The sequence below is a fragment of the Grampus griseus genome, assembly GCF_964374135.1.
Source record: "Grampus griseus genome assembly, chromosome: 15".
Lineage (NCBI taxonomy): Eukaryota > Metazoa > Chordata > Mammalia > Artiodactyla > Delphinidae > Grampus > Grampus griseus.
Window position 1 is genome coordinate 25,257,257 of NC_139009.1, and position 14,746 is coordinate 25,272,002.

Genomic DNA, 14,746 nt, shown 5'->3' on the forward strand with positions numbered 1-14,746 from the left:
TAATTCTGCTTTGGCAGTATGCTTTAACTTTCAGCGCATCTCTGTGAACACAGCTGCACTAATACTTGCATTCTTGTTTTTTAATATCTTGAGATTTGAAATCATGTCATGGTTCTATAATTTTTTTTTTAATCAAGGTGAATGTAAATAATGTGGGAGTGGAAAAGCAACATAATATATCAGATAATTGATTATAGTTCCTTAGCATGATAGTGAATTCTTATTTGAACACGTTCAAATATGGAATTTTGTGTGGTGCTGTTACATGTAAATGGGATGGATATTTGCTTATTAAATATTACATTTTAAATTATAAGCTAACTTAAAAATGTGTATTTTTCTTTTTAGGTCTTAGATTATGTCCGTTTTTAGAAGATCATAAAGAAGACATTCTGTGTGGGCCAGTATGGCTTGCTAGTGGCCTTGATCTATCAGGGCATGCTGGGATGTTGACGTTAACAAGCCCCAAACTTGTTAAAGGTGAAGTAACATATTTTACAAAAGCAGAATAAATAATCCCACAATTGTAAAAGTAGATTAGAAAAAACTGATTTCAGAAAAGTAAGATTGTTTTTTGGGGGACTTTTCATTAGTGATTCCATCAGTTTCCTGGTAACTGAGGTAATTTCCTCTCATAAGTGATTATTGTTATGTGAAACTTCAGATCCTACTTTCTGTGTCTTGAAGGTCTCAGTGCTTTTTAAAAAAGCATAAAGAAGATGAATGTAGGATGACTTAGCATGACATACAGAATTCTTCAAATAACCAGACATCATGTTCTGGCATGTTTGCCTTTTCCATCAATTTAAAGTCCTGTGTCTTCAGAGTGTTGTATATTGTTATAATATCTTCGCTTACGGGATTTTTATAGAGGAGTTTTGAAAGTATCAGATGTAATGATCTGAGTGTCTTAAGCACAAATTATAATTAATGTATATTTTATATCTTATATCTCTAAGATATTAGATATTGCAGTAGTAGGACATTTATTTCACCTTTGTATCTCAGGGGTGAATAAAAAAAGCCAACAAATGAGACACTTACCTTGATTGTTAAAGTAAAATTGGAGGTGGGTAAGGTGTGGAGATCCTTCCCTAAACCAAGAAAATATCTGACCACCTAAGTAACAACTATTTTAATTTGTGTACATTCCCTTCATAATGTTTGTCCCTATTCACACGCTTACCTTTAGCTGCAGACATAGTATATACACAAGTTTGAATGTACTCCCTTGACTACATCTTATTCATTCATTCATTAACTTTATGAGACTCTTTAACTTTATGATGTGTTAGGCCACATCCTGGGTTACAGTGGTGAGCAAAACTAATAACATCTCTTCTCTCATATTGCTGAGAGTATAAGTTAATTTTGTTGAATGAGAGTGTGAAACTGAAAATTTTATATGAAAATTAAAATGTCGGCTTTGACAAAATTGGGGATAAAATTATGTAACGTGTATTTCAAAAGACTCAATAATGTAAAAGTGTTAATTTTCCCAGAATTTAGTAGAAATGACTCTTCTTCCCATCAAATTCCTAAAACTTTGAACTGGAGAAAATGATTGCTAAATTTTTGTGGATGAATAAAAGGATGATATTGGCCAGAGACATTTAGAAAAAGAAGATTGAGGCGGAGGGTCTTATTAGATTCTAGAACCTAGAATAATGCAGCAGTAAGAAGAATGTTAACAGTGTGGCGCTAGCACAGTAGGCAGACAGATCAGTGGAAAACAACAAAAGTAGCTTTTGTCATTACAGAAGGATTTCACACCTGCTTAGGCAACAATCAGCTTATGGTTTGTTCATGGGTATATTAGTTTGAGGGTATTTTTGCAATAAATTTTACATATAGATTGTATAGTATGATCTGAACTTAGTTAAAACCATATAAAATTGAAGCTAGTGATAATAACAACCAATATTTATCGAGTGCTTCCTTTGTGCCATGCAGTTATAAGTGTTTCAGTTACCTTTGAGGTAGGTACTATTATTATTCTCATTTACTTTTGAAGAAACTGAACCATGGAGAGGTTAATTTGTCACATGCCTAATAAAATGGCAGAACCATTATCAAAGCCAGGTAGTGGCTCCAAAGCCTGTGCTTTTTCAGCTGTAATACTATAATGCTTATGTGTATGTATGCATTCACATATGTATGTGTGTGCATGCGTGCATTAAAGGACTGGATGGATACACATACGATACATCATTATCTTTGGGTGGTGCTTTAATGACAGTATTTTCTTTGTGTTTTTCTGTAGTTCACAAAATTTCTGTTATTAAAACGAATAACTTCTTTGATTGGGGTAAAACATGTGAGGTGTCAAAACTTTCTATCTTAAGCTGTTCATATAACTCCTGTGCTTTTTGTTCTTTTGCTACCAAAGGTTATTTAGCCATATTGTATGTAAACAGTGTAATTCGAAAATTCTGGCCAAGTGTATTTTTCTTTTTGTGGAGTTAATTTAACTTGCTCTGGGAAGACAAAAAACAATTTGATTTTTTGGTGATTGAATAATTTGTCCCCTTCTGTACCACTCTCTAGGTATGGCAGGAGGAAAATATCGTTCATTTTTAATCCATGTCAAGGCAGTGAATGAAAGAGGAACAGATGAGATCTGTAATGGTGGTATACGTCCGGTAGTAAGACTTCCATCCCTAAAACACCAGAGTAACAAGGGTTATTCACTTGCTTCACTCTTGGCAAAAGTTGCAGCAGGCAAGGTATGAAACAGTATCATTTTGAACTGTAACGTGCTGTTTTAAACATGGTGGTTGAGATTTGACACACTGTTAGAAGTAGTATGGCCCGTAATTGATTTATCAGTAGACACTTTGTTTGTATTTTTTCTCTGCAGCAAGTTAAAAAAATATAATCAAGGAGAAAATATTTGAATTAACCTTAAGCTGACTACCTAGCTTATATAAAGTACATTCAGTAAGGAATAATTGTTAGCAGGTACTTCCCTGTATAATTATTCTTAGTTCCTTGGGTGTGAGAGTTTGTTTCTCTGCCCTCTACTGATAATTCACTACTTTTTTTTGTTTGTTTGTTTGTTTTGTAAACATTTGAGAGACTGCAGGAACAGAAGTTGAGAAGTGATTTTAGAGATGTATCTTAATTTTCATGGTTCATTTTCTACAACTAGCTATATATCATGCAGTTTCCTCATACTTGTTTGATCTTGGACTTTCCCGAACTCTGGAGAGATTTTGTTTCTCTATCATCATTATTCATAAGCAACAATAGCAGTACCAGTAACACTAATCATCTTATATTTGTATAGGTCTTCCAATTTTTCAAGGACTTCTGTGTACTTTATCTGATTTAATCCTCAAAATAACTCTGAGGTAGGCAGAGCAGGTGTTATTACCTCCATTTTTTCATGTTGAAAGTGAGTGAACCTTAGAGATTGGGGAGCTCGCATATCTTGTAGAGCTGTAGCTGGGACTTAGACTCAAGACTTTGACTTTATAATCTTAATTCATTGGGTTATTACCTTTAAACAATGACTATGTCTGTCTTTTTTTTTTTTTTTTTTTTGCGGTACGTGGGCCTCTCACCGTTGTGGCCTCTCCCATTGCGGAGCACAGGCTCCGGACGCGTAGGCTCAGCGGCCATGGCTCACGGGCCCAGCCGCTCTGCGGCATGTGGGATCTTCCCGGACCGGGGCACGAACCCGTGTCCCCTGCATCGGCAGGCGGACTCCCAACCACTGCACCACCAGGGAAGCCCGACTATGTCTTTCTTTCTTTCCCTGTTATAATTCTGGGCTAAATTAGTCATTTACTGAATATGAGGGTGAAAGCTGTCATTTTAATTTGAGATTTATGTTTTGATAGCCATAATTCAGTTATATTCTTTTATTTATAGACTTTAATAGTAAATAATTTTTTTGTTTCATTTGTTTGTTCATTCAGTTATTTATTTTTGTATGTTTAGGAAAAATCCTCTAATGTTAAGAATGAAAATGCAAGTGGCACCCGTAAATCCGAAAACCTCCGGGGCTGTGACTTACTTCAGGAAGTCTCAGTCACCATCCGAAGATTTAAGAAAACTTCAATTTCTAAGGAAAGGTAACCTCATTTTCTTGTACTATTCTTAAAGTAATAGGAGTACAAAGGAAGAATTCCAATAAATATACCAAAATACACAAAATTTTTAAATCCTGACTTTTACTTGAAAATTTTTATTTGCTTTTCATTTCTCTTAAGAACTTATCTCAGTGATGGTATATATTGTCTTTCCACTTCATTGGTTCATCCCTGGTGTCTTTATAGTGTTTGGGAATTTTCAAAAGTTCTTTTTTTAAATTGTGATAGTAATGATTTCAAATGAAACATTATATGTCCAACCAGGTTGAAATAGCTTTAGTTTTAACTTTTCTATTTTGGTTGTTAATGTGTTTATATATTCTTTTTTGTAGAGTGCAACGATGTGCCATGTTACAGTTTTCAGAATTTCATGAGAAACTTCTTAACACTTTGTGTAGAAAAGCAGATGATGGCCAAATCACAGAACATGCCCAGAGCCTTGTGTTAGATATTCTTTGTTGGTTAGCTGGAGTACATTCAAATGGACCTGGAAGGTTAATAAGATTTTATTTACCACGGATTGCCCTTTGGATGTTATGATTGGAAGTTCAAGATGAGCCTAAACATCTGCTATTGTTTTGCAGCTCAAAGGAAGGAAATGAGAGCCTGCTTTCAAAAACACGAAAATGTCTTTTAGACATTGTACATGTTTGCTTCTTTGAGGCAGGACGCAGCATAGCCCATAAGTGTGCACGATTTCTAGCCTTGTGTATCAGGTTGGTTTTTTTTCTTTGTTTTTGCTGTACGCGGGCCTCTCACTGTTGTGGCCTCTCCCGTTGTGGAGCACAGGCTCCAGACACGCAGGCTCAGTGGTCATGGCTCACGGGCCCAGCCGCTCCGCGGCATGTGGGATATTCCCGGACTGGGGCACGAACCCATATCCCCTGCATCGGCAGGCGGACTCTCAACCACTGTGCCACCAGGGAAGCCCCTGTTTTTTTTTTAATTTGAAAATATACGTTGCAGGTGCACCTGCAGTTTGGCAGGGGATACCTTGTCTATAGTGTTATTTGGTCCCTGTTGAATATATGTATAACTTAAGAGGATTTTCAAAAGTTGATGAGGACTATTGAGATTCTAAGAAAAAATTTGGGTTTTTTTGGGCAAAATGTCATGTTAAATAAATCTAGTAATAAAAGAATTCTACTAGGCTTCTTTGCCTATTAGGAAGACTTCGGGGAGTTTGGTAAGGGGATCCCTTCCCCCACTTTCACTCCTACTGTCCCTGATTGTCTTTGGATTGTTCACCTGAGGCCTTGTTCCCAGTTACGTAATAATTTTACCAGACTTATATGTAGTGTTATGCAGATCATTTTCTCTAAACACTGAAACTATCTAGGAAGTGTTTAAAAGCCAATAGTCTATATTGACTATACCTGCTTGTTAGCCCTTTTTGGTAATAAAAAAAAAAAAAAAAAAAAAGAGTGGTTTAGTGTGTAAGAAAACAGTTACAAAGACCCTTAGTATAATCAATCCCTACTATCTTTCTGCATGTCTATAGGGCTTTAAGGCAGATTTTCTTTCAATTTGTATGAACACATTTTAAAGATTTTAAAAGTACTACACCATGTTTAGAGTTGGATTTAGACCTTGAGTAATGTATTTAAATTTTTTCTTTTAAAATTATTTTCAGTAATGGCAAATGTGACCCATGTCAACCAGGATTTGGATCTGTTCTGTTGAAGGCCTTACTTGATAATATGTCGTTCTTACCTGCAGCAGCAACTGGTGGTATGTGAAATTAGTTCAATAACAAATAGCTGTAGCCTTAGGAAATATCTCACAGTATGCTTGGGGCTGTGTAGTAACTTTCTTTTTTTTCTCAATTAGTTTTCTTTTTTTCTGTAGCTTATCTGTTTTTTAAGGGGTTTTAAATTGTGATTGGGTAGGCAGATACTCTCTGTTCGATAATATTTTTAGGAAAAAGTTAATGGGAGATTTAAGTAAATAACCAGGTCATCTCAATTCATACATTTTCTGTACTTCATTAAAATAATTGAGTTGCTTGGTTGTTCACAAACTAAAATGTCAGTAAGTGCCAGAGAGATGACATAAATAAGAAGAATGGTTCATAAACATATTGTGTGAGAATGGTAGGGTCTGTGGCAAACTCTGATTCCCTAAAAGGAGCCAGTGGGTTGTTGTTTTTTTTTTACAGCACCTAAAGACTGGAAATGCCATTCAAAAATGCATGTAGTTATCAGGTAGGAATTTACTATGAAGGGCTACAGATTTGTCCTTTACCTAGTGTTAGTTTTTTGTGGGCATTTCTCACAGTCTTTTATTTTATAAATAACCATTCAACAAGTTATCTCAGTGAGATAAACATATTCTACAAGGGTTTGATCTTGGTGGTATACCAGAAAAAAAGTTTGCTCAAAGTTAGGATAAATGGTTATTTTATCAATACCTTAATTTAGACAAAAAGTCTGTTTATATTTACCTTGAACATATATTGACTAAGACTATGAACTGTTTGTTTTATAGAGTAGAATGTTTTGGACTTGGTTGCTCACTTTAATAGTCTCTGGTGTTTAAAACAGTTTCTTGAGGATAGTGTTAGTGGTAGGGTGCTTAAATTATGGGATGTATTTAGTTAGATATCTCAAGTTAGAGTCTTAAAATACATCATCATGGTCACCTTTTAATATCACCTTTGGTCTGTATCTAACTGGCAGTATGGAATAACTATACTTCATTCAGTTGCTAACGTATATTATTTGTAGCTCACTGCCATCAACTGGTTCTGAAATTTTTAGTACAGAGAAATAGTATTTTAGGAAAGATGGCTTGAAGGACCTGACATCTCCGCTTTTCTAGCTATTATAAAATGTCCCTCAGAGTCATCTCACGTTACTGAAAACCTAAACGACTAAGTTGATCCTGTACACTTCTCAAAAAATATGATTACAGTTCTTTGTCAGTGTCCTCTTAGAGTCCTCCAAGGAGTTAGTCCTTCTTTGTAATTTGCCCTTACAGATTTTATTTCCAGAAAATCCTTCTAGGAAAAGGGGACATACTGATAAATATGAAATCTGAAGTTCTCTTTGTTAGAGAAAAATGAGGAAAAGAAACAGTGATTTAGACAGCTGATTTGCTGCTGTTGTTTTCAGGTTCGGTCTACTGGTATTTTGTCTTACTGAATTATGTTAAAGATGAAGATTTGGCTGGGTGCAGTACCGCGTGTGCATCTCTGCTTACTGCTGTGTCCAGGCAGTTACAGGACAGGCTAACACCAATGGAGGCTTTGCTTCAGACAAGGTATTTTAATCTATGAAATGACTAATCATGGGCCTTTCTGGATATGATACCACCTTTGCGCATAATTGTTATTATATATATTTGCTTAAGTTTTTCTTCCCTTTATTTTCTCTGAAAATAATTCCCTTTAACAACTTTGGAAGTCCTGGAGATGGTTATTCAGAGGGCTAATTATATTAAAATACTTAAAAGTGGTGTATCTTGCTAATGGTAGAAGCACTTAAGGTAATTTGTTTCTTTGTTGTTAAAACTTTGTAAGCAAAATTATGTAAATCACTTATTGCCCTTAACTAGTATTCTTTATCTGCTGTTTGATTTTCTAAAACTTAAACATAATGAACTAAGAAATAGCTAAAGGTTAGATTTGAGTTCTTGCCTAATCTTCATTATTTGAAGTATCTTATTTAAAGCAAGGATTTTTGTAATCTTTATAGATTAGAAATCTTGATTTCAATGAGATGTTACTCAAAGCCTTTGTACCTTCTGCTGAGTCAATGTAATGATTGAGGCAAGGGAGGGGTGCTTGATAGCTCTTTCTTGATTCAGACTGCAGATGAAGGTTGTCTTGGTTCATTAGTTATCAGCTTAATTGAAATCACATTTATTGAGTCTCTGGACTGTATCTTTTGGAGTATAGGTTTTCAGGGAACACAGTTGAGATTCAGTGAATTTAAGGAGTTAATAGTGTCTCCTTCTGCCCTGTGTAAAAACTGCTTTGAAAACTAAGTAAATAGATAATTTGTTAATTAGATGGCTGACAGGAAAATTGTTAGGACATTATTTTATTTTTCAGATATGGATTATATAGTTCACCATTCGATCCAGTCCTCTTTGATTTGGAGATGAGTGGCTCTTCTTGTAAAAATGTATACAACAGCAGCATTGGTGTCCAGTCAGATGAAATTGATTTATCAGATGTCCTTTCAGGTAGTAAAGTCTTTTATTAAAGGAATTTCTGAATTTTATATCTTGGGTTTAAGTTACCATTGATTTTTTAATAGATTGTAGTCACTACATTCTATCTTTGAGAACTAAAAGTTTTTAGAACTTAACTTTAGTATCCGTGAGTCATTAAACTATTTGCCTTTGTTTCTTAACTCCCCCCTCAAAAAATATTGAAGTTATTTTTGAAAGGGTTGCAAATTTGGTTTTTGTGTGTGTGTGTTTCATTGCATGTCAGTATGACGTTAATGCTAATAAGAGATTAAAATTTGGTTATTTGTTGTAGTCCTTTCAGTTTTATGTGGTGTGCCTTTGTTCATAAACTCAAAGAACATGTTATTTCATATTACAAAATATGAAAATAAAATTAATTTATACTTATTTTAATAAGCAAAGATGCAGAAAGAAAAAATAATTTTCTGCATCTTCTGTCACACTCTCCTGAGGTGAACTTGGTACACCATGTTACATGTATTCTTGTATGCATTTCTAAAGAATATGTTTTTAGGATTGAATGTATAACACTATTTGTATAATCTTTTCAGGTGCTGGAATTCGGTGTTTTTCTAGTTTTGTCGGATAGAGCAATGATCGCTTTGTTTTTTGTTTTCTTCCATCTTACCGAACTTACTGCAGGTGTTGCTAGTAAACCAAAATGTTAAAAAATTTATTTGTAAACATACTATGATAATTACCACATTAATTATAAGTAAATTTTGGGAGTTAGTCTCAGGTTTGTAAATTATGAGTTGTGAAAAAAGCAAAAGAGAAAAATCAAATATAGAAATATAAATAAAACATAAAATGTCTCAACTCTAACCTCTTTATCCTTTTAGATTACCATTGTTAACAGAATGCTTAGCTATTTAGACTTATTTGCTACACGTGTTTATGAGCATTTTTAATGAAAGAGGTCATACTATACTTCTGGTCTGTTACTTGCTTTTTAATGACTTATTCTGCCTTAGATACTGGTGTTATCTCCTCTGTTTGATGACTTAGGCTCCTGACTACCTTACTGCCAGTGTGTCTCTATCTAAGTGACTTGTCAAATTATGAATAGAACTCAAAGGAGGGGTTAGAATTAGACCTGTAGATGCCTTCTGAACTCCTTAGGATAGAATGAAATTCCTTATAGAGAGAATGTAAGGAGAGGACCGTAAAGCTCAGGCCAAGCCTGGGGGTTAAATAAGCAAGAGCAGCCATGCTCTATATTATAGAGTATCATAGTCCCAGAAGAAGGGACTTAGAAGTCGTGATATATGTCTCCATATGAACGTTTCTTCATTTTATTTCTCACCATCCAGCATTCCTTTTTTCAGTTAATGGCATCCATGGCACAAAACAGAAATCTGAATGTTATCCTCTCTTTCTCATCCTCCACAATGAGGCTGTCGTTAGATTCTATTTTTCCACCAACATATATTTCAAATCTGCCCATTCTCTTACTTCCCACGATCGCAGTATTACGATCTAAGCCACAGTCGTTTTGAACCTGGACTACAGTAATAGCTTTCTAACTGGTCATTCTGCATCTGTTCTTGGCTCACTTCTATACATCCTCCACAATGCAATGAATGCAATCATTTTTGAATGCAAACCTGATCTGATCATTCTCTGTCTCTTCTTAAAATACTTTTCATTCCTTTCCATAATTGTGCAGTCCAGAGTCTCTAATATAGCATAGAACATCTTGTGTGATCTGCCCTGTTAGTTTTCTTTCTGTGGCCCAGTGATTCTCAAAGTGTGGTCCATAGGTCCCCTCAGGGTTCCTGAGATCCTTTTAGGGAGTCCACGGGTTAAATGTTTTCATGATAAAACAATGTTACTTGCCTTTTTTCATTGCATTGACATTCATACTGATTGTGCAAAAGCCTGATGCTCTTCCCCATGCACTTAGAGTAAGAAGTATGGCAGTTTCACTTAGAAATACCTTTGATGAAACAGTAAAAATTGTTAATTTTATTAAATTTTGAACTCACGAGTATGCATCTTTTAAGTATTCTGTGATGAAATGGGAAGTGTGCATGAAACACTTCTGCTGCATGCTGAAGAACCATGGTTGTTTCAAGGAAGTGCACTTGTGTAGTTGTTAGAGTTATAAGCTGAACTAGTTGCTTATTTCATGGTATACCATTTTTATTTGCAAGAATGACTGATAAAATACGTTTATTCAGATTTGATTATTTGGCAGGTATTTTCTCAAAAATGAATAAAAAATGCCTGTCAGTATCCATCCAGTTGATAGTATTTGTTGCCAATATTAGAAGCAGACTTTTAAGCAGAAATTAGAATTTTGGAAAACTTGTTTCCTCTGAAATGAGCTTTAATGACTTTTCTGATGGCCTACGATGATATTAGTGAGTGTCATTTTCTGATATTACATGATGAAATGTGTTAACATTTGGAAGATCTGTATATAGCAGTGGACCAGTATTTTCCCTATGATTGATGCATGGTGATTCAACATCAAGCATGGGTTTGAGTTCTTTTTTTTTTTTTTTTTTTTTTTTGCGGTATGCGGGCCTCTCACTGTTGTGACCTCTCCCGTTGTGGAGCACAGGCTCCGGACGCGCAGGCTCAGCGGCCATGGCTCACGGGCCCAGCTGCTCCGCGGCATGTGGGATCTTCCTGGACCGGGGCACGAACCCGCGTCCCCTGCATCGGCAGGCGGACTCTCAACCACTGCGCCACCAGGGAAGCCCAGAGAAGTTCTTTTTTTAAGATTTTTTAAGATAGAGTTTGAGAAGTTCTTTTTTTAAGATTTCAGATACCGTATTGCAACTAATCCTAAACTACCACTTTTCAAGTTTTTGAATATTTAATACTTTATTAAAATATTCCGTTCTTTTCCAATCACATATTTGTATTGGGTCGGTGTTTCTTCATGTATTTCTGCCAGAGCATCCTATTGTAATACATTGGATGCAGAGGCAGATAGGCAAATCCAACTACCTTCTGATAAGCCAAATTTTAAAGAGATTTGCAAGAATGTAAAACATCACCAGTCTTCTCATTATTTTTGTTTTTTTTTTAAAGTATAATTTCCATTTTATTGTCTTTCCAGGGGGCAGTATTTCTTTAGTCTTTAAGAACTTAGCTTCTTACATGGGCTTTGGTGGAGGTCGTGGGGCAGCACCAGCAGGTCTAAATCCAGGTGGAGGTGTTCGGTCCTTCCCGGCTTCCCGAGAACGATTCCTGACTGCCTTGCTGTGAATGGCACAACTCACGCAGTAATGCAGTTTCACATACAGCTTGGGAAGCACATAGGCATCGAAAACACTCGCTTTGGAAATGTCCTGGATGGCTGTGGCCTCTACGATGTTCCGAATGACGAGCTTCTTAATGGCCTTATCCTCAGGCACGCGTCGGGCACAGTTGGTGCAGCGAATAGGCTGCATGTGGCTACGGCCCTTCTTGGCACGACCATTATTCCTTGTTTTCTTGGTCATAACAGTCATTTTTCATCAAAAGATGCTATTTAGTTTTATACCTAATGAGTTTATTACTGTTATACTAATTAATGTTTAAAATATTCTCATCTTAAAATTTCTACCTTGATAAATATTTCTATATAGACACACACACACACACACACACACACACACACACACACACACACAGAGCCAACATAAATGAAAACTCAATTTTCAAGTTCTTTTAATTATTTTAAAGATGTGTAGAGGGGTTTTAGGGTTGAGAAATGTTCCTCTAGGCACATTTTTCTTTCAGTTTCTCTAACGTGTCATGTTCCTTCCTACTGAAGGGATTTCACTCATGTCATTTCTTCTGCCTGGATTCCCGTCCCAGTGAAATAAAGACATAAAAATCTTTTATTCTTCCCATATGTCTCATCACCTCATCATGGAAGTATTTTATTACCCCTGGCATAGACTGATTTCCCCTTGATTTATTTATCCTTTGAACTTCTCTTAAGTAAAGCATAGGAATTTTTTTTGGTTCAGTTGTATAATTAATTAATACCTGGTAACCTTGAACAGAATATGCATTTCATGACAACTAGGGCCTGTCCCTTTTCTTGTATCTCCCATGTCTTCTATTGAATAAGTGCTCAATAAATATTTTTTTAACACACGTGTCAGGTCCTATGCTGGGTGCCAATGGGACGTTGGAGAACAAGGTTTTGACAGTTTAGTCTTGCGTTTAATTTATTCCTTCAGATGTTTGATGATATTTTTCATATCTCTCCATTCTTTCCATCTTCTCTTTCTGTTTTACTTTGTGTGTTAAAGAATTCTGTTTAAAAGTAGTGCTCTGATTAGAACATTTGAAAAGTACTAAAAATAACCCTTCCCTCTTCCTCCCCTTGTATGATATACACCAGTCTTAATTCTTTTGTGTTCTTCTGTCCAGTCTTCTTACTGTGGTTTTATGATTCGCATAGTTGTGACCATTTGATTTTTCTTTCTTACTACTACATGTGCCAACTTAAACTTTTTATGATTATAAGGTAGCATATCTCATTCTAGAATATTGATATTATATTCAAAATATAAAATTTATAGATAAACCTTGCTAATATTTTAGAATTTTTTTTAGTTTTTAGTAAGTGTCATTTGTACTGTTGACATCATAGAATGTATTCTGATATTTTGCATACTTAAACAGATTGAGTAATAGCTAATCTAAGTAGCTGGTTATTTTTTCCCCTCATTTAAAATCTATTTTATTTATTTATTAATTGTTTTTCTTTTGTCTTCTATTCCTCATTTAAAATCTAAATCACTTGTTATAGTTTCTTGTTAATGTGAATGGCCACTAGGTTGCTTCTCTGCAACTCTGCTTTTGTAGTAAGGAGACTAGTATCTGTGTGTTTTCTTAATACCATGTCCATTGTTGAAGCCCTGTGTAAACCCTGTGTTTATGCATTTAAACATCTTTCTATTTAAAATCGAAGTAGTAGCTATAATTCTCAATATGACTATTGCCTTTTTAAGGTTAATTCACGTTTTATAAAACTTGTCTCTTTTTTGTATTAGGAAATGGAAAGGTCAGTAGTTGCACAGCTGCTGAAGGTAGTTTCACATCTCTCACTGGACTTCTAGAAGTTGAACCTCTGCACTTTACTTGTGTGTCAACTAGTGATGGAACCAGAATAGAAAGGGATGATGCAAGTACGTTTACTGGTATATACCTTCTCTTATTATATACATTCTTTTATTACATATTTTATGTTGTAATAAAGTGATATATCAGTATTTACATATCAGTTTATAGTATATGTAAATTCCTTTGCTGTCATGTTTAGTAGAAACTTATTGGTAGGAGGCACATTTTGGGGAAAAATCATAAGTGGTTTCATATTCTTTTCTAAGTCTATTCATGGGTTTTTCCTACCCTCTAGAACCCTATGTTAAATCTTTTTGTTTTATGTATGTGCATTTTTAGAAACATTTTAATTTGGAAAATATCAAACATAACGAAAGTAGAGGGACGAGTACAATAGACTATATTTTCATTACCCACCTTCAGCAATCAGTCTTGATGGTCAGTTTGGCATCATGATGTAATTTCTTGCGTTTAAAGTTAAAGGTATATTTGGTAATGTCTTTGAGAAGGTTGAGATGAGTGAAGACGAAATACTGTTTTTTCAGCTAGTTTAAAACAACTTTGGATATATGAACCAGTATTTGTGTGTGTTGAATATATGGTGGTGTTGATGTTTTAAATGAATAATCAGTGAGAAGAACTTCTGTTTATTCTGTATATCTTACTTTCTGTGTTTTTTCTTCACATTGTAGGATCAGTGTTTATTTACAGTTAATTCTATCTGGGCACAAATAATTGAAGTTTTTATAATTAAAAATATTGGTGTATGGTTTTACATTTATATTACAGTCCCAGAAGTGTTTTTGAATATTGTCTTGAATGAATTCTGCTGTTGATGGTTTTTTGTAAGTAGGTGTCTTTTTGTTTCTTCAGCTGTCTAACAGAAAGTAAAAATAGTTTGCTTGAGAAGTCATGAAAAATTTAATCTTGCACTTGGGTCCAGAATGGCAAAGTGTTTTAAAGGGAAATTTACAGTCCTTTGAGTGCCTTTTTATTCAGAATCATCTTGTATCTTCCAATTGTAGAAGTAACCACTAAGTGAAATTCATGGCTTATGTAGCTTAGAGTTTTAATTTTAAAATAAAATTTTATATTTCGTTCATATGGAGATGCCAGAAGGGTCAAAATTCATTTGTGTTTGTTTTCTTGGACTATTGCAGTCATTTTGTAGAAACTTATATATTTACAGTGGTATGGAAACATGCGATAACAAGAAATTAAACTTCCAGAAAACTCTTTGGTTCTAAATCAGACTTTTTTTTTGGAACTGTCATGAAATTAATTTTTTATTTTAAGAAAATTAATGTGTTTGAATAAGTAATACTTTCAGAAGTTATAAAATTTAAAACATAAAAGATCTGGTTTGAAAAAGAAAA

The 14,746-nt window shown here is 34.7% G+C and overlaps 2 protein-coding genes across 2 annotated transcripts in view; one reads left to right on the forward strand and one right to left on the reverse strand.

The window, feature by feature from the left end:
* The window catches only part of BIRC6 (baculoviral IAP repeat containing 6), a gene marked incomplete at its 5' end in the record, with an annotated part of 244,882 nt that overhangs the window by 74,474 nt on the left and 155,662 nt on the right, over positions 1–14,746 (forward strand). Inside the window, 9 exon segments of the mRNA XM_082671758.1 lie at positions 349–480; positions 2,548–2,726; positions 3,946–4,079; positions 4,430–4,591; positions 4,682–4,813; positions 5,731–5,828; positions 7,211–7,358; positions 8,152–8,285; positions 13,301–13,447. Of these exon segments, the coding sequence (XP_082527884.1) occupies positions 349–480; positions 2,548–2,726; positions 3,946–4,079; positions 4,430–4,591; positions 4,682–4,813; positions 5,731–5,828; positions 7,211–7,358; positions 8,152–8,285; positions 13,301–13,447 (1,266 nt within the window).
* Positions 11,347–11,752, reverse strand: LOC309833901 (small ribosomal subunit protein eS26-like; the record flags this gene model as incomplete). The annotated part of the gene is made up of 1 exon (XM_082672437.1): positions 11,347–11,752. One exon carries the CDS (start codon positions 11,750–11,752, stop codon positions 11,405–11,407), a length of 348 nt encoding a protein of 115 aa, XP_082528563.1. The 3' UTR covers positions 11,347–11,404.